Source organism: Pteropus alecto, unplaced genomic scaffold, assembly GCF_000325575.1.
Source record: "Pteropus alecto unplaced genomic scaffold, ASM32557v1 scaffold101, whole genome shotgun sequence".
NCBI classification, from domain to species: domain Eukaryota; kingdom Metazoa; phylum Chordata; class Mammalia; order Chiroptera; family Pteropodidae; genus Pteropus; species Pteropus alecto.
The window spans coordinates 8540639-8564194 of NW_006432945.1; the positions used below are offsets into that span (position 1 = coordinate 8540639).

Consider the following 23556-nt stretch of genomic DNA (forward strand, 5'->3'; position numbering starts at 1 on the left):
CTAAATAACTGTATGCTTACTGGGGGCATGATCTCAAGATTTAGCTCTTGAATGATGTTTTGCAGCTGATGCTCTAAATCTTGAGAGAGGTTGACTTTGTAAGGCTCCACCTACGGAGAAAGGATGACCATATAAATCGTGCAACATACATACGAGCACCACTCAATTTACTATAGCAGGGTCAAGAATATGTGGTCAACGTCAAGTCTACGATATTCCCAAAGCCAACAAGGAGTTAGTTCCTTTCCTCGAAAGAATTATTTCAACTACTGCCCACTATGCACATAGCACTGGCCAGACACAGATAATTAGTGAGATCATTTCCATTTCTTAAGGTAAGACTCCTAGAACTATAAATTAAACTTCTTTAACCAGATACTAAACAAGAGCTAAATTGACTTTTACAATATTTCTCTGGGCCACTAAGACTAAAGACTCACTGTCTCTCCTTCTTTCTTCTTTGTAAGTCCAGAGTACGCTTCAATCACTCCAAGATGGTAGAGCTGTCTGACAAGTGACAGGGCACAGGACTGTGCTGCCAGTTTTTTATTTGATCCATGTTCACGTGCAAAAATCCCTATAAGTTAAGGTCGGGATTATCAAAGACAGAAGAGTAACTCGTAAAGAAACATCTTATTTTGTAAGCAACTAGAGGCTTAGGTACTAAAAACCCCCCAAATAGAGAGTAAGTCATGGGGTCTAAGTTCTTTTTCATTTTAACTGCTAATCAAAAGCAATTCCATAATAGTTTATCAACTAAGTAACCAACCATTTTGATTATGGGCTGACACTAGACACATATAAACCATCACTATAAAAACAAATAACCTATTTCAATAAAAGTTGTCATCATTAAAATCATTTAACATTAAAACAGGAAGAAAATATAGTTTAACTTTTGAAAAGCAAAGAGTCAAAAAAGCAAAAACAAAGGAAGAAAAATAGATCCAAAGTGGTTATGCAGACCAGGGGTTAGCAATCTTCTTCTATAAAAAGTCAGGTAATAAATATTTTAGTCTTTACAAACTACATGATCTGTCACAACTATTCAACTTTGGCTTTAAAACTTGAAAGCATCCAGACAATACTTTACTAGGGTTTGACAAACTATAGGCCCAGGAACTAAAAATGGTTTTTATGTTTTTAGAGTTGTACAAATATGACAAAAATAAGTGTGCGATACGTGACCAATAAAACTTGAAAATATTTACAAAAGTTTGCTATCCCCTGACATAAACAAATGAGTCTGTGTTTCAATAAAGCTTTCTTTATAAAACAGACAGTGGGCTGTATTTGCCCAGAGGGCTGTAGTTTGCTGATCCTGACATTATTAGACTAAAGCTAGTAGCTACTCATACTCTTAAACTGTAATATAAAGTTTCCTCTCCTTCAATATCCTTCAGCTTTAGGAGAGATGATATAAAGCACGAAGGGACAGGCACAGATGCCTTTCTGCCTAACTAGCCAATTCAGTCTAATTTTGACGGTCAGATAATGGCTGACAGGAGCTGGACTACCTTTACCCTCTTCCCTTAACATCCTATCCTCTCAATTAAAATAACTTATTGTTAAAGTCTAGAATACAAAATTCAAAATTGTCTCCTGGTGATTCATTCAATTCAAAAGTTTCACTCTTATCAGGAAAGTCCTTCATATACAAAATGTAAAACATTAATGTTAATTGTAGAATTCCCAAGCTGGAAAGACTCGTAGGCCATTTCTCTCAATTAACTGCATCCCAGTGATATAAAGTGTCATTTATTCAAAGTCACAAAACCTGTAACAAAACAGGTACACAGAGGTGGTTCATTATCACTGGAGCACAACACACTGCTGTAAACTTACCGGGTGAGAATAAAACGCATCACATCTTTGCCTTCTTACTTCCTTTATAAATAACCCCAATCTATTCTTTGTTTCCTCAGGTTAACTTTCTTAACTTTTCTTCTTGACTCTATGACTTTTAAATGCTATATACATCCAATCTATCGTCCAATTTACTCTTTTAAAAATTTCACTTAGCTAGTTTTACTTAAACTGAAACTTTTATGGAGAAAAATAAAAAATGTTTTAAAGTTCGCTGCCACTGGCAGACGCCTAAGTAGCTCACCATCTCTTACCCTTTGAAATATAACACCAGCATCACCTTTTTTTCACATGCGAATTGGGAAACTGGGCCCTCTAATTCATATAAGTACTAATATTCTAAAATACCCAAGATGCTACCTTATATCATACATTCTTTCAATTAATAAAGCTTATGTGGTCTACGGCCATGCCACCCTGAACGTGCTCGATCTCGTCTGATCTCGGAAGCTATGCAGGGTTGGGCCTGGTTAGTACTTGGATGGGAGACCACTTAGGAATATCAGGTGCTGTAGGAGTTAAGAAAAAAAGAATAAACAAACAAACAAATAAATAAAATAAAGCTATGTATCTGTAGCTCAAGACTCTAATGTGATTATTACTCTACTAAACAAGACTCGGAATATGAGGGGAGCATAACACTTACTTCTGCCCAGTTGCTTGATATAAATGGTCATTTCTGCAATAAAGCTCCTGTAACAACATATACAAACAAGGTTATGAATTTAAATGTTAGAAGTACTAAATCTAGGACTCCCAAATCAGGCAGGTTTTCCAACTGCTCAGGTAAATAACAGCAAAAAATATAAATAAAAAAATAAACATTTACTTCTGTTCAATTATAGAATAACATATATAAACTTCAAATGTACAACATGGCACAAGACTAATATAACCAAAGTTGATGAGCCAATTTTTCATGAAAAGAAAATGTTAGGGTTTTACATTCTATACTTACTTACTCTTACTCTTTTTCCAAAGGTTGTACTCTGAATAGCTAGAACAAATTCAATAAAAAGGAATTTTCCACTTAGCTTGGGGCCAAGAAATAAAATAGGACCAAAGCTCTTGAAATTATAGTTGTGACTATTTTAAGATTCCTCTGCATGGGCCACCCACTAATGACTGCAACCTGTTAAGATAAGCTAACTGTATGCATGCATGCACACATACACAGGGACATATAAACACTAAGCATGTACCGGTGGCTCCTGAGGCAGGGGTATCTGCCTATAGTTGGAAGCAAGCCTTGACAAGAAATTTAGCTTATTTATATCACATCGACTTAAATCAGGTCCTGGAGAACAAAATATTTTTGAAAATTATAGCTAAAATTGCTAGCAGATTCTAGGGAATAATGCAGATTTTACCAAGGGAAAAACTGTCCTTTGAAAACTATGCTTTCTGATCCTCCCACTGCTCAGGTACATTGTCACACTGACTTTGTGCTGTGAACAAAAGGTTTGGTGAGGCTTAAGAAAAAAATTAATGTTAGATCCTTCCTATACCTCTTGTGAAAGAACTGACCTTCAGGCACAGCGGCTTCAGGGATCAAAGGCCACTGACTTTCAGGGGAACAACATCCACCCTTTCATTAATGACACCGATGCCAGTATGTTTCTCAGCCAGGCTTAAAGTCAATCTCAATTCTCTTCCACCTAGGGGGAACAGCGACACCAGAAATCAGTTTACAACAGTTTCCCATGTGATTGCTTAGTTCAGCCTAAGCAGCAGCACATGTGTGTATGAACACAGACCTCTGGTGTTGCTGTCTGTCATGCCTTTAAATAAAGGACATACTGGGAGCAATGCTGTCCTGGCCCCCCCGACTGTCTCTGCCTCCCTCATCATATCCTGAATTCTTCAATTCCTGATATCAGAAGTCAGTAAGATACTGACATCAAAATGCGTTCACAACAAGCTGCAGGGCACACTTAAGTCATCTAACTGTTCTTAAAGCCACCAAGCGCTACCAAGCCTAATCAGTTCAGAAAAACAAAATATTAAAGAAAAATCCTCAACAACTGTATCTTTCCTTTACATCCGCTGAGGATTTTTAAAAGGCTGACATCAGAATTAAGTATTTTGAGAATTCAGGATTAAACAACACAGGGGAAATCAGGGGGAACCATGCTCTGAACATCACTTTGACCACAGTGTCAAAGTTTTATTTTGGTAATAATTATTTTAAGGTTGCTAGACGCATCCAAGGGAGAATACTGATTTTCAAGGAAAATATTTTTAATGTATTTTGAATAATTTATTTCATATAAGGACTGCAAATTAAATCATCCAGAAGGTTTCCATTATAATCTCCCCTCCCTACCAATAAAAATACAGTGCCCCCAGTAGAGTCTAATCCACATGAGCCTTCCTGGGAGTAATAATTACTACACCCTGGAATGCTCTCAGGAAGAACAGCAAGCAGGCTGAGAAACATACTGTCACTGTTACCAAAACCTCCCTTTATTTTCAGTTTTATAAATTTAACAGAATAAAAGTAGGCTAACTTAACTCACATACAAAGACTGAGGCTGTTCAGCTTTACAAGAGGCCTTAAAACTTCAACAGAATGAACTCGAGAGCTGGCAACTTTCAAAGCTGAAGGAAAATTTGGATCTCGGTGCAATGTAATCTACCTCTGAGAATCTTTAGTGTCTAACTTCACCCATTAAAGAAATAGTCAGTATGACTGCCTCTAACACCACCACAGTAAATAAACTCACCACCTCCGACTGATTTTTAGCTTAATTATGGACAAACCACCACTCATGGCTATGATTTTTTGCTTTTCAGATAAAAATCTACAACACAAACAGCAGATTTTTGCACAGTTGCAGACCTTCTTACACAGCTGAAATCATATTCATAAGTGAAAACCATGAAAAGCTGCACACATTACCAATCAATGACAATTTTTCTTGTGGAAATGTATCTTCTTTTTATAATTCAATGCTAATCTACAAACTGAACCAAATGTGTACAAAAACAGAACAATGAATATCCACAGCAACCCTAACTTACTGTCGACGGGAAAGAGGGAAACAAGCAAACCTGTTGTGATCAGGACCCACTTGGGTGTACTTATATTCTCCTTGGATCTTTTCTTTTTGGAAATATTGGTTTAGACGAGCCTTAGCATTTTCCAAGGTCCAGTTCCCGTGAAGCCCAGCATTTAAATCCACTTCTTCTGATTCTAGAGTCTGTTGAATCAATGAAAATTAAATTTGCACTAATTTATGAATATTTACGGCACACAAATTTATAACAATACTTTTTAAACCATCCTTTAAAATGCAAAAGCTGCTTTTAATAGTTTCTAATCTTAATTGAAATTTGCCAAAATTAGTTTATATTGTATCTGATGGCCCTATTGCATAAATAAGCTATTAGTGAATGTACTGTATTTAAATTGTTCCTAAGAAACTTTTGACAAACTTTTTTGTGTGATTTTGCCACATTAACTATATGAAGTAGGAATTTTTACAATGAGTACTCATAAATGAGCTTTACTGAGATAACTATTTCTTACAAAGTAGATAAGATCTTTTATCACAACCAGGAAAAATAATGTTTTATGTCATAGACAATTCTAGTGCCCAGATTTAATGGGTAGTTTAGGATTATAACGTCATGTTGGAATAAGTTGTCTCAAATAACCACTTAAAAGAATCACTAAATTATTGAGTTGTGAGTATCTTAAACCTTGATGTGAGCTAAGTCCTAGATCACATTCCCGGAGATGTAACACACGGTGATGACAGCCTTACCGCCTGTACTTCCTGTTCTTCCTTTCTTGAGTAATAATCCTTCAAGTTGGCTCCTCGATCCCACGTAGGCCCAGAAGCACCATAGCCAGAGGCCCCAACTCCGCCATTATTTTCTATTAAGGAAAAGAAAGTCATTGCTCTCTTTATCAATCAAACTGTAGGAAGATCCTAAATATTTTAAAGAACATTTTCTTAATTTAGATTTTGGCACTCCATAATTAGAAATTCAGTGTTTCAATTTGGAAATGGGCCTGAACTCTCCATGTCTTACTTAAAAGTCTTGTGTAAAAGTCTGGAGTACAGGTCTAAACTGCTAATTCCAAGGCTGGTACGCAGAGGGAAGCTACCAGTAATGAAAGTAAGCGACTGACAATCCAGCATACAGTATCAATGTAGCTTTGTTTTTCAAGTTGTTACATATGTAATAACTGATTAAATGATAAAAGCTGTTTCTCTGCTAAATATAACCCTAGAAGAAAGCTACCTGCTAGTGCTTGTGATGAAAATAAGGAAAAGCTGAAAAGGTGTAAGAAAGTGATGAATCCTGATGAAAAAGCAGAGTAATTAAAGAGTTAATATCAAGTGATGATCAACTCTACTAAGTTTATTACATGCTTAAAAAAATGTACTCCTCACAACAATCTTAGGAAGTACTATTGTTATTCTCATTTCATAAATGCTTGATCTGAGACTTAAGTAGTTTGACCAAATATCCTAATATATCCTACAGTATATATAACAATAAAAATTTAGATAAATAGAATTCGACAATGGCTTGGATCCATAAGGTAAATAAACAAGTCTACAACATATTTGGTAGGAGTAAATCAGAACCAAGAAAGGGCAATAAATAAGACCGTTTAACCAAATGTTCTAGCCTGTGCAAAATCTATCCAGAGATGAGAAATTAGTAAAAGCTAATGACAACAAGGAATTAAGCTGCACCACACTTTATAACAGAAATTAAATGAGCTGGTGGTTTATCTGCAAATTATGAAGACACTGGGATTTCTCTCAACATTAAAAGTCTACTGAAGTTATTTCTCTTTATCCAGGTGAGAGAGATGATGACCAAGCAAGACAGCACAGAACTTATTCTCAGTCATGTGCACACTTTTCAAGTCCCTTACCTGTCTTGAGAGCCAGATGTGGAGGAAGAGGTCCTCCCATGGTGGTTGGTAAACCTTCACCAGTATTTCCTGTGGTGTCAGGTGAATCGGTAAGGTGGGGCAGAGGGGGTGCTACCTTCAAGTGAAAAAGTCAAGGCAGTTATCAGCAATTTCACCTTCACAGGAACGATTACATTTATAGTCAAAGGAGGCCCATGTGCTGCCCCTCATCTCCCCATGATAGTAACATCTTTGTTTTCAGTGATTATAAAACTATTAAGTTATCATTTCAGGCAGAAAAGCATAAAGGTTGTAAAAATTACTCATAATCCTACATCTGGAGATTGTACACACACACACACGTACACAAATATAATTTTTCCACAAAGAGTGGGATCAGTTTATGCTATATAGTTAATTCACTTTTTTCCACTTAATATCTTTATAAATACATTCAACATCAAGAAGTATATGTTAGGAGTCTTTTACATGGTAGACACTGTTCTGGGAACTGCAGATAAAACAACGAACACGAAGCGGACGTGCTCTGGACTTACAGAGCTATACCTAATTCTGTATTCTCACAGAGCTAGACAAGGAACACATATGTCAAGTGTGATACAATACTACAGAGAAAAATAAAGCAGAATAGAAAAATAAGGAGTGAGAGATTGCTATTTAAATAAAGTAAACAGGAAAAGCCACACTCATAAAGTGACATTTGAGAAGAGACATGAAACAAGTGAGGAGCCAACCAAGAGAGTATCTGGGAGAAGAGATTTCCAGAGAGGAAACAAAGTTCTAAGACAAAATGCAAAATATTTTATATACATTTCCTACTTCCTTAAATATTGATCTACATGAATTTTAATGACTTACTACTCTAACGTATTAGTGTACTATGCATAAAGTAGCAATGATGTGAAATGACTTCTGATAAAAATGAAAGTAAGTGCCAAAGCAGGCCTGCATGTATACATCAAGAAGACAAAAATCATGACTACAGAATATACATCTTGAACATGGACAATGAAGAAAATGAAATTGTTACAAGATTTTGCTTACTTTAGTCCAGTCATCAATTCAGATGAAGACTGAAGCCAAGAAATCAAGAGGAAGTTGAGACTCAGAAGAGAAGCAATGTAAGAATTAGGAAAGATCACCAAGAGCAAGAGTGTGTCACTAGAGACCAAGGTTAAGATCATTCACGCCCTTGTAATCCCAATTACTATGTACAAATGTGAAAGCTGGACAGTGAAGAAGGCTGACAAGAAAAAAATCGATTCATCTGAAAGGAAAAAAATTGATTCATTTGAAATACGGTGTTGGAGGAGAGCTCTATGGTACCCTGGACCACCAGGAAGATGAACAAGTGGGTCTTAGAGCAAATTAAGCCTGAAACATGGCTGGAGGCAAAAATGACAAAACTGGAGTGTCCTAACTTATGGCACATCATGTGAAAGCAGGGTCTTTGAAAAAGACAATAATGCTGGGAAAAATAGAAGGTAGCAGGAAAAGACCAAATACGAGATGGAGCAACTCCACAAAAGTCGCAGGCACCAGAAGCTGAGCAAGGGTTGTTGAGGACAGCACATCACATGGACATCACTCATTCATACAGAGTTGACAAGGAGTCAGCCAACTCAACAGCACATAGCACCTGTCTGTCTCTCTCTCCCTCTCTGACTCACACTCACACTCACATACACACACTCACTCACACTTTCTCTCTCTCCCTATACATTACTCAAGCAATATCGTGTTGATGGGTATTTAGAATGTAGCTGATCTTAAAAGAAATTAAAAAACAACATTGCCATAAATTCTTTGTACTTTGGCTTATTTTACAAAACAATTCATAAAAGCGAAATTCCTGGGTTAAAAGGTGCCAACATTTAAAACAGCATCATAATATCCCATAGAAAGGTTGCTGACTTCCATATCGCCCAGCACTATGAGAGTATCTATTTTCTAATTCTTTCTAGTTCTGAGAATTACAGAATGTGTTTTACATCCTTATTAACATTAGTTTTGGTTTTTATTATAGCAACCTATTACTTTAATTTACATTTTCTTTGCCCATTGTTCTATCTGGATATTCTGTTCTCATTAACTCCTGAGAATTTAACATCTCAGGTGCTATTCATTCTGTCATACAAGCTGTAAAAATTTTTGTCCTTTTCCTTTTAACTTTATTAATGCTGCTTATTGCCCAAAAGGTATTTTGTTAGTTTTGGTTCTCTAGTCAAATCTAGTTTCTGCTTTTTACATTCTCCATAAAATGGCCTTTTCGGTCCTGAAACTTATTCTGCATTTTCTAATATATTGTTTTTTGGTTTTTTTTTTCCATTTTGGAGCCAATTTAGTTACTGTAATTTGGAAATAATTAAAATTCTTTATTAACATGTAGTAGGACTAACACTTTTATTTTAAAACATCACAAATAGGTTTTATTTGTCACAGTGAAAAGTCTGAATTTTAAACAGATTCTTGGACTGGGGGCTCATATCCATCAGCTCATTCCACCTGTCTCATCCCCAGTAGCTCTTCAAGAACTGCCGCCTTCACCATGAAGCTCCATGAGTTCTCCTAGTTCAAACTTGGGCTTCTTCAGCAGTTTGACTTTTCTAACAAAGACATGATGGAGAGAATAAATTGATTGGTAAGGCTTTTCTATGTCTTTTCCAATGCTATCTGGAATCAGTGTACTGAACACTCCTTTCAAGTCATTTGTCTGCACCTCTCCGGTCATGATTTCCATCATCTTCTTCTGGATTTGGCAGAACTGCTGATGCCGAGCATAAGAGATCTTCCGAATCTGATTATTGCGTTTTTTAGTAAAACCAACACAGAACAGACAAAGCAAATAACCATCAGTAGTCTTGACATCAACACGAACTTCAATCATGGTCCGCCATTTTTAACCGTGGAGTGCATTTTGTCATGGGTAAGATCCATGCCATGGAAATTTGTCAGGCAGTTTTTGGCCTGATCATCCTCAGTAATCATTGATCATTTTCTAAATGCAACTTCATCATTCTGCAGCTCAGCGAGGGTTACTTCAAAAGCCAAGACCCTTGAGACGATCAGACGCGATTTTGGTTCCTTGAGTTCGCATGACTAGTATTTTCTTAATATTTCTGATATTGAACATAGCTGGTACTTTCACATCATACCAATCTTTCTTAGAAAACGGGTCAATCACTTTCTTCTTGGCTCCTTTTTTGCTGCCTTTTGTCAGGCGCTTGTTCTTGCTAACCAATCTTGCTGATACAATTTAGTCAGGAGAACTGACTTCTTCATAATGAACTGACATCTTACAACAATGCAACCTCCCATCCAGAAATACAGTATGGCTCTACATTTCACCAACTCTTTCATCTGTTGAGACAAATTCTCCATGGATATCTTGGGTTTCTTCAATTCGTGTTTAAACATCTTTTCAAGGATGTTTGAACAGCAAATACGTTGGAAGACAGAGATTATATCGCCCTCCAAGGTAGGAGGCAGATTTGTTTCCCAACAGATTTGGGGACAAGGGAGAAACCATGCAAACATGAAGCTTGTGCTGCCTGCTATCCCATGAGTAAGAACATCCTTTGTCCCTGACTCAGAAGTCTTGTGTCTTCTGTCAGCATCTATGAAATTGTAGCAGGCCGAATTGTTAAAATCTCGGACTCTTAAGAGTTCCTGACACTATCCTTCAGTAAAAATCTGCTGCATTGTTCTTATAGGTCCTGCAAACTACATATTAAGTTCTTTATAATTTTTACTGCTACAGTGAATAAGAAAATTTTCCAAATACATTCTTTATAATATAGCTCATTTCCCCCTCTTCCATTACAAATTCCTTTTATCTCTTTTTACTTACTGCATTACACTGAGTAATGGCGGTGATAGTTGACACTCTGGTCTTGTCAGAAATTCCCCTAGGTCAGTGCATCTCAAACTATCTGCCATGAAGAACTGGCTTTGAGTTTTTTTCACATAACCCACTGGGAACAATACTTTTGTAAAATATACCAAAAAATGAACTGCTAGAAATATGAAACAGACATACAAAATACAAGCCAAAGCTTTCTATTAGATTCAACAAATGCAAAATTGCTGTCACCACATTCTAGGTGATTCTAAATGATTACTCGTTTTTGTACTAACCTCCTCACAATCTATAACAAACACTTTGAGCAGTTCTGTTCTAGGACTCATTTTTAGTACAGTATTTACTATTATTTTCACATGATACCTTTCAGCATGTCAAAGAGTATTTTTCTACTCCATTTCCTAAGTACTTTGTTGGTAAGAAAGCATTTAATTTTATGAAATTAAAAAACCTTTAAGTTGACCAGTGAGTAGATATTTTTCTCTTATAAACTCATTAATGTAATATAGTAATAAAGTTTGATGTAGGGTTCTATCTCAGATATGCTAAAGGTGTCATATAAAGTATGGTAATGTGAATCATATTACTTTTCTAAAATACAAAAAATTCTGAATTCTCAAACCCATCTTAACCACATGAGTTTTTCATAAGACTGTGAATCAGCAGTATTAACTTTTCTTTAAAAAAAATTAGACCTAGAATAGACTATTTTATCTTTTACAAAGAGCATTTAAAATTTTTACTTACCACTTTTATTTTTTGTGCTCTCTAATTCAGCAATTTCTGATTTTTTATTAATTTCTCCCTGTTTTTTCTAAATTGCTGAGCTGAAAGTTATTAGTTCATGCATTTAAAAAAAAAAAACCTATTTCTTATGCAATAATAAAAGCACTTGACATTCCTCTGAATAAATGACTACTCCTCTGGCACTCCAGTTTTGATAGACACTGTTATCCAAACAGCCTGTAACTATTAATTTTTAATTTTCATTTAGAACCAAGAGTTCAAATTTCCAAATGTTTAGTACAATTTTTTGATCCCTTTGCAACTTTCTCACATTACCATTTTAGTTTTGCCAATATATACATCAGCATTTCTAATGCTAGCTGGATTGGGACTCTGTGAACTGATGGTTGTCTTTTCAGCTTTCTTCTTTAAAATTTATTCTGATATTGATATTGTTACCTCATTTTACTTTGTACTTCATTTGCCTGCTAAAGTTTTATTCATGTCTTTATTTTCAATCTTTCTGATGGAAAGATTTATTTTATACAGATAGCATATAACAGAAAGGTGCTGGAACTTCAAGAAGGCCAGCATAGCTAGAACAAAGTGAGAGAGAAAATAGGAAATGTATAGTCAGAGCATTTGATCTGTGCATCTTAAAATGCTAGTAACAGAAGACAATAGGGTATTGTTTCTGGTCTGGCCAAGTAAGCTCCTACAAAACGGACCCTCCTATAGATAACATGAACTCTAGAGAAAAAAATACCAAAGATCCCCACAACTTTATGTAGGCATTAAAAAGTGAATAAGAGCTAGCAGATTCTGGAGAGGATTTGAAATGAGAAAGCAAGAAACAGCAAAGATATAACTCTTGCTTATTATGGCTTTTAGCCCAAAGAAAGACCATGTGAGGCAGCTAAAACTCCAATTGAAAACTCAATCTTTCTGGTCTAAAGTATCAGAGGATAAGAGTTTGGGGACACCAAAGCTGCTAGAAAGTAAGGAGGAAATCCTGGAAAGTAAAGAGGGTGAAAACTCAAATTCGACCCAAATCTCTGGCTAACCTGCGAACTACACATACCCAGGATAGACTCCCAGCCACCTAGTAAAGAATCAGAAAACTGAAGTAAAATTTGACCTGTTATCTAAAACGTGTTTGCAGATTGAGTCCAACAAAATTAACTGCTTGACAACACAACAACTAAAGCAATACTCTTTGGAAGAACATTATTTAGTGTCTCTACAAGATAATGATCATAATGCTGAGAATATAATCCAAGTTACTTGACATAAAAAGAGGAAAAGGTGATCCAATCTCAAGAGAAAACACAATCAACACAGCCCAGCACTGCGATGTTAGAATAAGTAGTCGAGAAGCAGCTATTACAACTATGCTCAATGGGATAAAGGAAATTCACACTGACATTATGAACATATGCTTATAATGAATGGGAAGGTAAGAAAAAATGCCACAAGAGGGGGAAAAAGCTGAAAAGTGTAAAATGAAAAAAGATAGTATCTGAAATAAAAAATTCACTGGATGGACTTAAGAGCAAAATGGAGTTGGCAGAGAAAACAATCAGTGAATCTGAAGATAATCAATGGAAATCATCCAATCTGAGGAGCAGTGAGAAAGGAAAAAAGAAGACAGCCTCTGAGACCTTTGAGATAACACCAAAAGGTTTAACATACATGTTAACGTAGGAGTCCCAGAAAGAGAAGGGTAAAAAAAGGCAGAAGAAATAATAGCCAAAGTTTCCCAAATCTGGTGAAAGACATAAATTTACAGATTCAGAAACCTCAGCAAGCCCCAAGCAGAATAAGTATAAAGAAAACCACACCTACTCACATCATACTCGAACTATGGAAATGAAAAGTAAAGAAAAAAAAATAAAAGCAACCAAAGAAAACAATACATTACATATAGGGGGAAGTTATTTGATTGTAGTTTACTCTCCATCAGAAAACAATGGAAGAAGACAATGAAACATCATCTTTAAGTGCTTAAAGAAGGATACTGTCACTCCAGAATCCTATTACAGTGAAATATATTATTCAAGAAAGAAAGTAAAATAAAAACATTTTCTCATAAAAGGAAATTAAATAGAATTTGCATCTAGCAGACCAGATACTGCAAGACAAGAGAGAGGATGAAGCTAAAAGATAAAGAATAGGTCATAAAACGTGGAGCAAGCGCCAATGTTTTCAAATATTTGAAAGATATTTGCAAAACTGTTTTCATACCCAGAAACAATCATCAAGATCATCTTGTCCAATCCCTTCATTTTATAGATGGTTAAACCAATGTATTAAAAATCCTAGAATTATCTAGTGGTACAATATACTAGAAAATCTCTTGTCCTCTGGACCAGAGCAATGGAAGAAAATACACCATGTATTTTTACCTTCATAAGCAAGTCAGAATATAAAAACTCAGAAAAAATAAATTGTAAACATTGGTGTAGATATTATTCTTAAAGGTTCTATAAAACTGAATCTTTAAGTTACCTAAGGGATCTATTTAAATCATAACGTGAATCTTTTTGTCAATTATCCCTCTATTTTTGTGAAAATTCAAATTTTCATTTTTTAATTAAATGAGAAATAAAGTTTCTCTCTTAAAAACAGTACTAGAGAAAGGTCTTTGTTGTAAACTTACATAATATAATTAAAATAATCATGGTATCAAAACAAGAATATTTCACTTCATGAAATATTTTCTCTCTAGTATATAAGGAAGTAACAATGGAGCAAATACTGTGTCTTAAAATGTCACTATTTTTATAGTCTGTTTAAAATGTTATCTTTGGAAATACACAGAACAGGTTTTGAAAAATCAGTTTATGAATGAATGAAATACATAAAACCATACAGATTAAAGGAATTTTCTAAGCCCACAAGTCAGTTACATAATTAGAACAAAATCACATCTTCAGGAACTTATCCCAGTGCTCTGAGAAAGCACGATGTCAAGGTTCGCTAAGGAACACATTAATATATTTGAAAACAACATTGAAAAATTATCACCCTGAGTCTCTACACATATTAGGTTAGCATAAGCTTATACATTTCAAGTGCCTGGCCATAAGTGCTTACCCCAATAGCTGGGACTTCTTCACTCTTTACTTCATTTATTCGAACCAAATAGTTAACGAAATCTCTGGCAGCATTGCTCTGTGCATCTTTTTTATTGGTGGAATTGCCCATGCCAATGTAATTATATCCTTCCACTCGAACCTTTAACAGTCAAGAAAAAAATTTATTGAGATGGACCTGGGTAATTCTGAGACTTAAAAAAAAAAAAAATTATAATTCAGTATTCCACTAACAGATAACAGTTAATTGTTGGAGATAATACTCTATAAACACACTGAAAATAACACACATAAGAAAATTCATGGACTGTCTTAAGAAAAAGCGTGAATAATGTTGTCCAGTGATAAGCTAATCCCAAAACAAGAATATTAATTTATATGCTCAGACATTCTCTTCTCAGGTAACAGAATGTTCCACATTAAAATCTGATTTTATAACACCCAAGAACAAGTGCTCTATTCGTATTTATTTTAAGCACTTTGACTTAAAGCAATCAAGAAAAAACTTTTTACAGGACTTAGTAAAGTGCTAACAGCTGAACCAACTTTCCGATCTGCACTACTGGTACAGTGGAAGTTGAAAAAGATACAAGTTCCAACTAGAATAATTTACCTACTAGATTGTTTTACAGTAATGCTCACTTGAAAATGATTTATAATGACAGAATAGCAGGCAAGTCACAATAGAAAACATTATCAAATGTGTAACACATTAACATTTCCATAGAAAACATTAGTCTTTTAACACCGAAATAAGCCTCAAAACCACATAAATGTAAACGGTATTCTTTAGTACCTCACACATGAATTTCTGCCTGTTTTTGTTCCCCACTGCTCTAATCTCATAGGTTGGTGTCATCTTCCTTTTGCCACACCAGGCATACAGAAAATTTTTAACATCACCCATGATTCAAATGTTTTTTTCAGACCTAAGAAAACAAAAATTAAAAACAGCATTATTTACATGAGCAAACACTGGAAATTACCAAGTTGGAAATAATCAACTGGAATTTATTGAAAATCTAGGTTAAGTACAGGATATTTTATCAAACTGCTACTAAAATTGCCTATGAAGACATTTTTATGACATAAATGGAAAGTCTATGACATAAAAAAAGCAGGATACAAAGCTGTACGATTTTAATTACATAAAAAGTATATATGCATAAATCAAGACTGGAAAAGAAATACCCCCCAAAATGATTACCTTTGGGTGACTACTAATGACTTTTATCTTTTCTTAAAAAATCTTTATACAATGCCTCACTTTTTACAATAGGAACCTTGTGTGTTTTAACTCAGTTAATCCTCACAACAATAGTACATAACACTATATGGTAGATACTATTATCATCTTTTTACAGAGGAAGAAACTAGGGCATACAAAGTTCAAGTAACTTTTCCCAGTCACCCACTGTGGAGGCCTAAATTCAAACCCAACCTACTTACTATATTAAGAAATGATCATCCATCATACTGTGTACACATCCAATAGTTTATTTTCATTCCGATTATGTCTCCTAGCAGACTGTCCTCCAAGTTGTAGGCTATATACTTTATTACTAAGTCCAAATACATTAAGTATTCAATACCTGAACTGAAAACAGTAATCTGTTAACTTAAATACTGTGTACAAATCTCTCCCTTAGGCCTTGTTATTAAAATTTGAGAATATTGTTTTCTTAAAGTGCAATATACCATAATTGTTGGCACTCTCCCTCTACTCCCCAGTTTATAAGATACCAAAAGACATGAAACCTGAGTCTAAATTGTAAGTGAGATATGAGACCAAATTTACAACCAGAGAAAATATGCTAAGAATTTAGTTTGCTGTGAGAAGATACTCCATTACTAACATCAAACATTTTTGTTAATGTTTAGTGCATTTTGTTAGCACCTAAATCCAATGTCAAACTGGACCCTAATACAAACCTGTTTATTCTGTAGTCACAGACTAACCCTATTAATGGGACACTAACCCTATTAATGGGAGATTCTATTACTGGAACAGCTGTGGAAAGCTGAAGACATCTAACTATAAATTCCACCCCTGAATAATTTAAAAAAACAAGCCCTCAGGGTGAATGAGTAACATAAAATATGAAGGACTACACTATCAAATTTCCTCCTCCCTAGGAATGTAGTCTCATCTAACTCCATAATATTCAATATCAACAATACACTAATGATGCCCAATGTATATTGAAAATTTAGTCCTTCCTCTTTAAGCTCCTAAATCAAGTTTATCCAATTACAGCACTAATGTAGTCATTTGAATGCTAACTTGGCATCTCAGTTAAAACAGAATTTAAAATTTCCTTCCCAAACTTGTCCCCTGCCCCCCAATCCCAGTGGCCCCATCTCCTAAAATGGCACCACCATCCACCATGTCATAATCTGGGAGTCACCCACTCCCTCAAGATCCTCCATAGCTAACTATGTAGAGCCTTTACTATGTGCCAGACAGTATCCTTAAAGGATCATCGACATGACCTATTTCACTTAACCCTTACAATAACTATATGGATAAAGCATTATTATTGCCATCTCTTTTTACAGGCAAGTAAACTGTGACAATAATGTGCCCTAGGAAGACAGAGCCCCTGAGGGACCCAGAATCACAAGCCAGATACAAGTCTGACTCCTAATCCACTAGCACGTCTCCTATCCTCCAAAGCACGTCTCCTATCCAGTCTGTTTCCCTCCAGCTCCCCTGCCACCAGGACTGCACACCCGGAGTACTGCAATGTCGTCCTCAATCATTCCCCCGTTGCCACTCTGGCCACCCTAAAACCCATCCTTCCCTTAAATCCTCACCACACTCCAGTCACATGTCCTTTCAGTCTCTTCCCAAGCTCTGCTTAAACGCTAATCCCTTCCACCTCTGCAGTTCTGCTTTCCCTCCGCGTCTTCAGTTGACCCGCACCCATCGGCTCAAAGGCCCACCTCCTCCGAAACGCCTTCCCCTTTCCACCCTCTCTAGAGTAGCTCTCTTTCTTTACACTCGTTTATTTCTCATTATCTTTTCCTGAAAATCCTCAGACTTTTCTTTTCCTATAGTCCCGACCCCCACCACGGCCGCAACCACTGGGAGGGAGGGGCAAGGACTGTGCTTCATATTTGCTTACAGCTCCATTCACAGAGCCTGCAGGACAGCGCCCAGTATTTGCGGCAGGCATGCATGCATGCATGCACGCATGCACGCATGGATGCATGGATGGATGGATGGATGGATGGATGGATGGATGGATGGATGGCGGGCCCTAGGCGCGTGTGGCGCCTCGGCGGGCTCACCCCCAGGCGATTCACCCCCTTTCACTGAGCAGCCACAGCGCCACCACTGCACGCAGGCCGGAGGAGGTAGAGGGGGTTGGCTGCTTCCAAGACAGGGCTGGAAATTGCTAGGCGAAGTGTTGGGGCCCCGGGCAGCGCAAGCGCGGTGCGCCAAACGGCACGCACCCCGCAATCCGGGCACCCGGCGCGGCGGCTCGACCCTTCCCCCACCCGCCACCGCCGCCCGCGCTTCGCGACAAAGCCGGCTGCAGAGCCGCGGGGCCCCACGCCGTCCCAACGGGCAGCAAGGAAGTCTTTCCCCTACCGGCCTCCGCTGCCTGGTGCCCGGGAGCGCAGCCCTCTTAGGACCGTCCGTGACTCCGGCCTTCCTCGGGGACGCCCGGCAAGCGCACCGCAACTTGCATCGAAGCGGCCGCGGCGAAATGGCTCCGGCGGCGGCGGCGCCAGGGGGCGGGGTCAGTGCGCGTACGCAGGCGCAGAAAGCGAGCTTGGGGCCCAGGGCACCCGGAGGAAGGGCGGGGCCGCCGCTACCGCGCGGCGCGGAGTATCCCGTCGCCTGGGAGATCCGGAACGCCTCGCCCCTGGCTCCTCCGCCTGATGCTTCCTGTAGTACGCTGGCTGCTTTTGAACATTTTTGGGGAGTTGGGGTCCTGTACCGTTTTGATGCCGCATAATGTTTCGCAGCTTTTGTCTGGTAGTAAGGGACTTCTAGTAGATGAGGTGCCCTTAGAAGACAGTACTGAAAATCTTAGGTCTTAACTTTATAACGTTGTTGTGATGATTAAATGAGATAGTATATGAAGGGTGCTTAGTTCAATACTTGGCATGAAATAGGTGCTCAATAAGTGGTGTAGTGCTTCAGATACTCTAACGCAAACGTCTCCTAATAAGCTCAGCGAAGGCAGGAACCCTGCCTGGCTAGCTCAGGCCACTCACCGCAGTGCTTGGCACATTATTAAGTGCTCTGTAAAACTAGTTTGGTTAGTAACTGCAATGTCGTTGTGGCTTAAATTGAAAACCTTTGTCTTCACTCTTTGGAATAGCTTGTATCCTTAACTACTGTAGTAATCACTGTTAAACTTGAACTCTAGTGCTTCTCATGAAGGCAACAATACAAAATATTTCAAGTTGGGGTTGTTCCAGAAAATCCAGACTAATCGTTACATGGGCCCATATACCTATCCATCCTCATTTTTCACCTCTTTTATTACATTTTTTCTTAACTCTTTTAGCTCATAGTGATCAATCAATCTCTTTAAAAGTCTGGTGCTCCTACAATCAATAAATAACAGTTTAGCATTTACTCATTCTTTTGTTTTCTCTCTTTAATGAAGAGTAAAATCATTCAGGGAAAGACGTTAATTTTTTTTTTTGTACCTTTCAGGGTAAAGTACCTGACAATTACAATAAGGGAAACTCAACTAGCATAAATGGATTGCAAGAATTTTGAAGTAGATAAGGAACACAGCGAAAGTGTCAACATAGGAAGTATGAACAAAAATTTCAGAGTTGGATCTTTAGCACCAAGGATTATGGGGAATTTTATTGTTGAGTTGGTTCTTAGTCCTTGCACCTGAGACCTAGAGTCTCCAGGGGATTGGGTGCCATGACTGGCATTATCTTTGTAGGTTGCCTTTGGCAACTAGCACCCTCCAAGATCTTCCTTAACATCTGCAGCTGAAGCTTCAAAACATGCCCCCTTTTCTCATCTATGACTCTTTGACCTGCTGTTTCTCTAAAATCACTTAGCAGAAGGCTTTCTCTCATTGTGCTATTCACTGTTCCAAATAGTCACACATGGGTCGTTCAAGAGCACGCAGATATTTTTCATTCCCCATCCCCTACTGTTAGCTGGTAGCACCGAAGTTCCCAACCTATAAAAAATGTGAGACTGGCACTATAGTCTGGTAGTAAGTACAAATTTCCATTTCAGTTCTTGCCTTGGGTTTACTATCATTTTCAACTTTATTTTGCCAGCTATTAGTTTAAAAGTTTAGCAGTGATGTAATATTTCTCTGTTGTACAAAGAACATATATGAATGCCTTGGATAGCTACAAAAATAACTAACACATCACTGTACTTAGGATATGCCAACCACTCTTCTAAGAATTGCATATGTATTACTTCATGTAATCCTGAGCTGCGATGATCAGTATGTCCTAGAACATTTCACTATGCTTATAATGTGCCAGGTACTATTCTATTCATTCTTTTTAAAAGCAAGATGGCACTGGAGGTCATTCACTTGCTTTATTTTTCTGAATCCACTGTACCAGTTTCTACTGAATCATTTATCTGCAAGCTCCATGGCTACTTTACTCAAGTTCATCAGACTTCACAACTTGCTTTGTTCCACTTTTACTTTTATATTTGTTTTCTCTGCCTTCATCCTATAGAAATTAGTTAAACTTCAGTTTACAGTTTGACTTGCTTCTTACTTGTGTATTCATTGAAAAACCATATTCACATTTGCTTTTATGGTTCCCATATTAAGATATGGGGCGTTATTTCTTCATTTATTTGTATATTTGAGCATTTTGTTGCCTGCTTTATACCAGCTTTCACTGACACTAATAAATTTCTTAAGGTTATAGGATTTTACTTTTTTTTCAGTGTTAATTAAATAGTTTCACATACCCAGAATTTGCAATCTCTGGATGCTTGTATAGAATGTATTGTATTTGCATGAACAAAATACTATTTCCCTTTTAATAAAGGTAAATGGGATATACTCACCTATTAAGAGTAAATGACTCCCAGATTGGAACACATAGCAAAATACAAATTTGCTGTATTTAAGAGAGACATCTAAAGTGAAAGATTCCAAAAGCTTGACAAAAAATGGAGGTGACCTAAATAAGCCTACCACCGAAAAATAACAAAAAATGTTGAGTACAAAAAAAAAAGCATTGCTGTGCTGCCAAGAAAAAAAAATGCTATAAAAATAAACAAAAATGAAGTGAAGAAATGAATCCAAAGAGGCAACGGAACCTTGATTTACGCACCCACCCTGACAGAGCCCCTGCTGATCTCTGATGAACTTGAACTTCCTTTTACTGAAAGCTGCAGGGGGCTTTAGGAGAAAAGACACAAAGCCTAGTGCTGCCCAACCGTACAGAGGCTGAGAAGACCAACACGTAAAGCCACAATCTTTAACACCTTCAGAAAAATGAACAACAATAGCAACAATAAAATAAAAACTAAAAACCAAAATGAAAACAACAATGAAACAAACCCAAAAGAGGAGCATATTAAAGGAACCTGTCTGTTACAAACTAGATGTCGGGGAGAGGGAGGAAAAGAGACTACAGTACGTGGTGAATGAAATATTTCACATCATCGGTTTTAACATTAAAAACTAAATTCAAAGATAACAGTAAGTTCATAATATTCCAAAATTTTACTTTTCATTAAAGGCATTATTAATAAACTACTGCTATATAATATTCATTTCTAAAGAGATAGATATTAAAATATATATAGCTAAATGACCAGCCCTGGTCATTTTTTTTTTCCTGGTCATTTTGTTTCAATCATATTTCTCTTTGTGTTCATAAGATCTCATTAATCGTTTTAAAAGTTCTCCAAGTGCTGATTTTAGAAGCTCAAAAACAGAGTTCTTTGTTTACTAGACACCCAAGATTTATCTTCACTGAAAATTAATTTGGCTTTAGTATCAGTAAGTAAGGTTATGTCATCCTCAGAACCAAAGACTAACAAAAACCTCATTTTTCTATAAAGAAAAAGCTCCAATGACATAGAATATAAGCTCCCATTAACCACTGTAGTTCAGTTCTTATTTGGATACCTTACTCCTGAAGGAGAAAACACTGCATGTCATTCCCAGGCAAAAAGAGGACTGAGGAGACATAAATAGAGCAACTCTTAACTGTCTGATCAATTAAAGAGAGGGTTAGCAAAGGTAACTGAATCCACTGATAATTTCAAATTCTCATCCTGAGAAGTTTTCTTCGTAATTTTAAAAGATAAATAAAGAGTAGAATTCACACGAATTTCAAGTACTTCTCTGCTGATAAACAGACTAATTAAAGAAACAAAAACAACATCTTAAGTAATTATTAATAGACAGCAGTCAAGGTTAAAATCACTAGGGGCTGACTGTCAATACACTTTGTCACTAGAATGCAAACACCAAAGCCTGATAGAGATGAAACAGCCAGTGATACATTACAGAGAAAGAAGAGTAAAGAGTGTGTGTAAGGAAAGGTAAAGCGCAATCTTTGGGTCCTCTCCAAATCTGTCCCTGAAGGAAAGTGACAGAAATAACGGCAGCCCCTGGGCTCACTCTGGAAGGGACGGTGGCCTTCACTTCCCATAATTCAGGGTGCTGTGGGGAACACACTTTCTTCCAGTGTGGAAAAGCAAAGTCTATGGTCCCAGAGAAGAGCTCTTTGGTTCTTTGAAACGTTGAGCTTTAAGAAGGTCTCATATAGTAACAGGGGGAGACTTGAATTCTTTTTGGAAGCGCTTTTCCTTTGTTAATATGAAAACCACCCTAATGGGCCCTTTCGTTATAGGAACTGAAGCAAGTCTTCACCTAAACCAATGTTTTGGGGGAAGGCTGTGATGTCACAATCTGACAGAGGGTGTTCTAGGGTTCACCGAGCTGCCAAGTGAGCTGCTGTGTTAATAGCTGGGTATAGTTGAGTCACGGTGTAATTTGGCGTTAAAGTTAGCATGCCTGCCTAAATAGCTCAGAGTCGTCCTAGATTCCAAATGAATATTTATTAAAATTCAAGTACATTATAGTGGTTTAAAATTAGAAAACTGTAAAATAGGATTAACAACCAGAAATCAAGATAACGGGGGCCCCCAAAGGCAGATAGAATTAATCAATTTCCATTTCCCTCTTGATTCCAGTTCATTCATTTCAGCAGAAATTTCTTCACAAAGATTTTGTGAAATATTGACTGATTTAAGGCTAATGATTCTTTTTAGAGTTTTTGCCCCTTTATAAGATTAAAACATTTTTAGGTAGTAGGTACTTAAATACTTGTTGATTGATGTGAGATTTCATTTGCTAGGAAAGAGTTTAATTCAAGTTCATCTAAAAAGTCCTTGAGAGATAAGTGCACCATTCAAGGGGATTACATCTCAGTGTACACACCCTGATTTGATAGAGAGGCATTAGCTACAGACTTCCAAGTTTCCGTCCTTTTAATCGGTGCAAGAAAGGAAATCCAGGCTCTTCAGTTTAGCTTTTGCATTGTCAGTAAACTCCCTGGAGGCCTTCTGCAGTGGAAGCCGGGGTGGGCCCATTGGAATCCCAGACACCAGAGTCATGATGGCTTTAGTCTGCGACACTCCAAAACCTAGACAGGAAAAATAAATGAGGAGATGTGCCTGGGACTGTCCACTCTGCCACAAACATTCCAAAGAGGAGATTTTACAGTGACTACTATGATAGCGTCAGGTGGAATAAAAGATGGGAATGTTTCTAGTCAATAAGGTAGATGCAGAGACATAGAGAATCCCTCTTCCTGCTGGAAATGCTAGAAAATTTTTAACAAATTGACAACCTGTAAAACGAAACACAGTAAGACTCAAAGTCAACTCAAAAGTAAGAGGGAGGGACCAAAGGCATCAGGAATAAAGAGGTGAGAGTGACAAAGAGGAGCTGAGGCCAAATGATCCATGAGGATAACTTGATTCAAGGATATACTGTTGATCAAATGACTAGGACTTATATCATCTCTAGGACAGGATTTAGTTCAAGCTCTTCAAAGAAGTCCCTGAGAAATACACCATTTGAGGTACTTTATGACTCAGTGCTGTTGTTCTGGGACTGGTT

General features: G+C 37.2%; 2 protein-coding genes and 2 pseudogenes across 3 annotated transcripts in view; 1 reads left to right on the forward strand and 3 right to left on the reverse strand.

Moving 5' to 3' along the window:
- Positions 1 to 18195, reverse strand: part of DHX9 (DExH-box helicase 9) — a 42741-nt gene extending 24546 nt beyond the window's left edge. Inside the window, exons 1-9 of one of the 2 annotated variants that reach the window (XM_006907755.3) lie at positions 18048 to 18195; positions 15246 to 15378; positions 14451 to 14591; positions 6767 to 6881; positions 5637 to 5749; positions 4921 to 5069; positions 2513 to 2559; positions 441 to 577; positions 21 to 110 (exon numbers count right to left, since the gene is read on the reverse strand). In XM_006907755.3, the coding sequence (XP_006907817.1) occupies positions 21 to 110; positions 441 to 577; positions 2513 to 2559; positions 4921 to 5069; positions 5637 to 5749; positions 6767 to 6881; positions 14451 to 14591; positions 15246 to 15356 (903 nt within the window). In that variant the 5' untranslated portion in view covers positions 15357 to 15378; positions 18048 to 18195. Of the gene's footprint in view, positions 1 to 20; positions 111 to 440; positions 578 to 2512; positions 2560 to 3393; positions 3525 to 4920; positions 5070 to 5636; positions 5750 to 6766; positions 6882 to 14450; positions 14592 to 15245; positions 15379 to 18047 lie in introns of those variants that run through there. The other variant, XM_006907756.2, reaches the window with a different exon arrangement.
- Positions 2266 to 2384, forward strand: LOC112476548 (annotated as a pseudogene).
- Positions 9121 to 10183, reverse strand: LOC107195378 (annotated as a pseudogene).
- A 4586-nt stretch (positions 18196 to 22781) lies between the features above and the next one.
- The window catches only part of NPL (N-acetylneuraminate pyruvate lyase), a 25959-nt gene continuing 25184 nt past the window's right edge, over positions 22782 to 23556 (reverse strand). Inside the window, exon 12 of the mRNA XM_006907757.2 lies at positions 22782 to 23077. Within this exon, the coding sequence (XP_006907819.2) occupies positions 22923 to 23077 (155 nt within the window). The 3' untranslated portion in view covers positions 22782 to 22922. The remainder of the gene's footprint in view (positions 23078 to 23556) is intronic.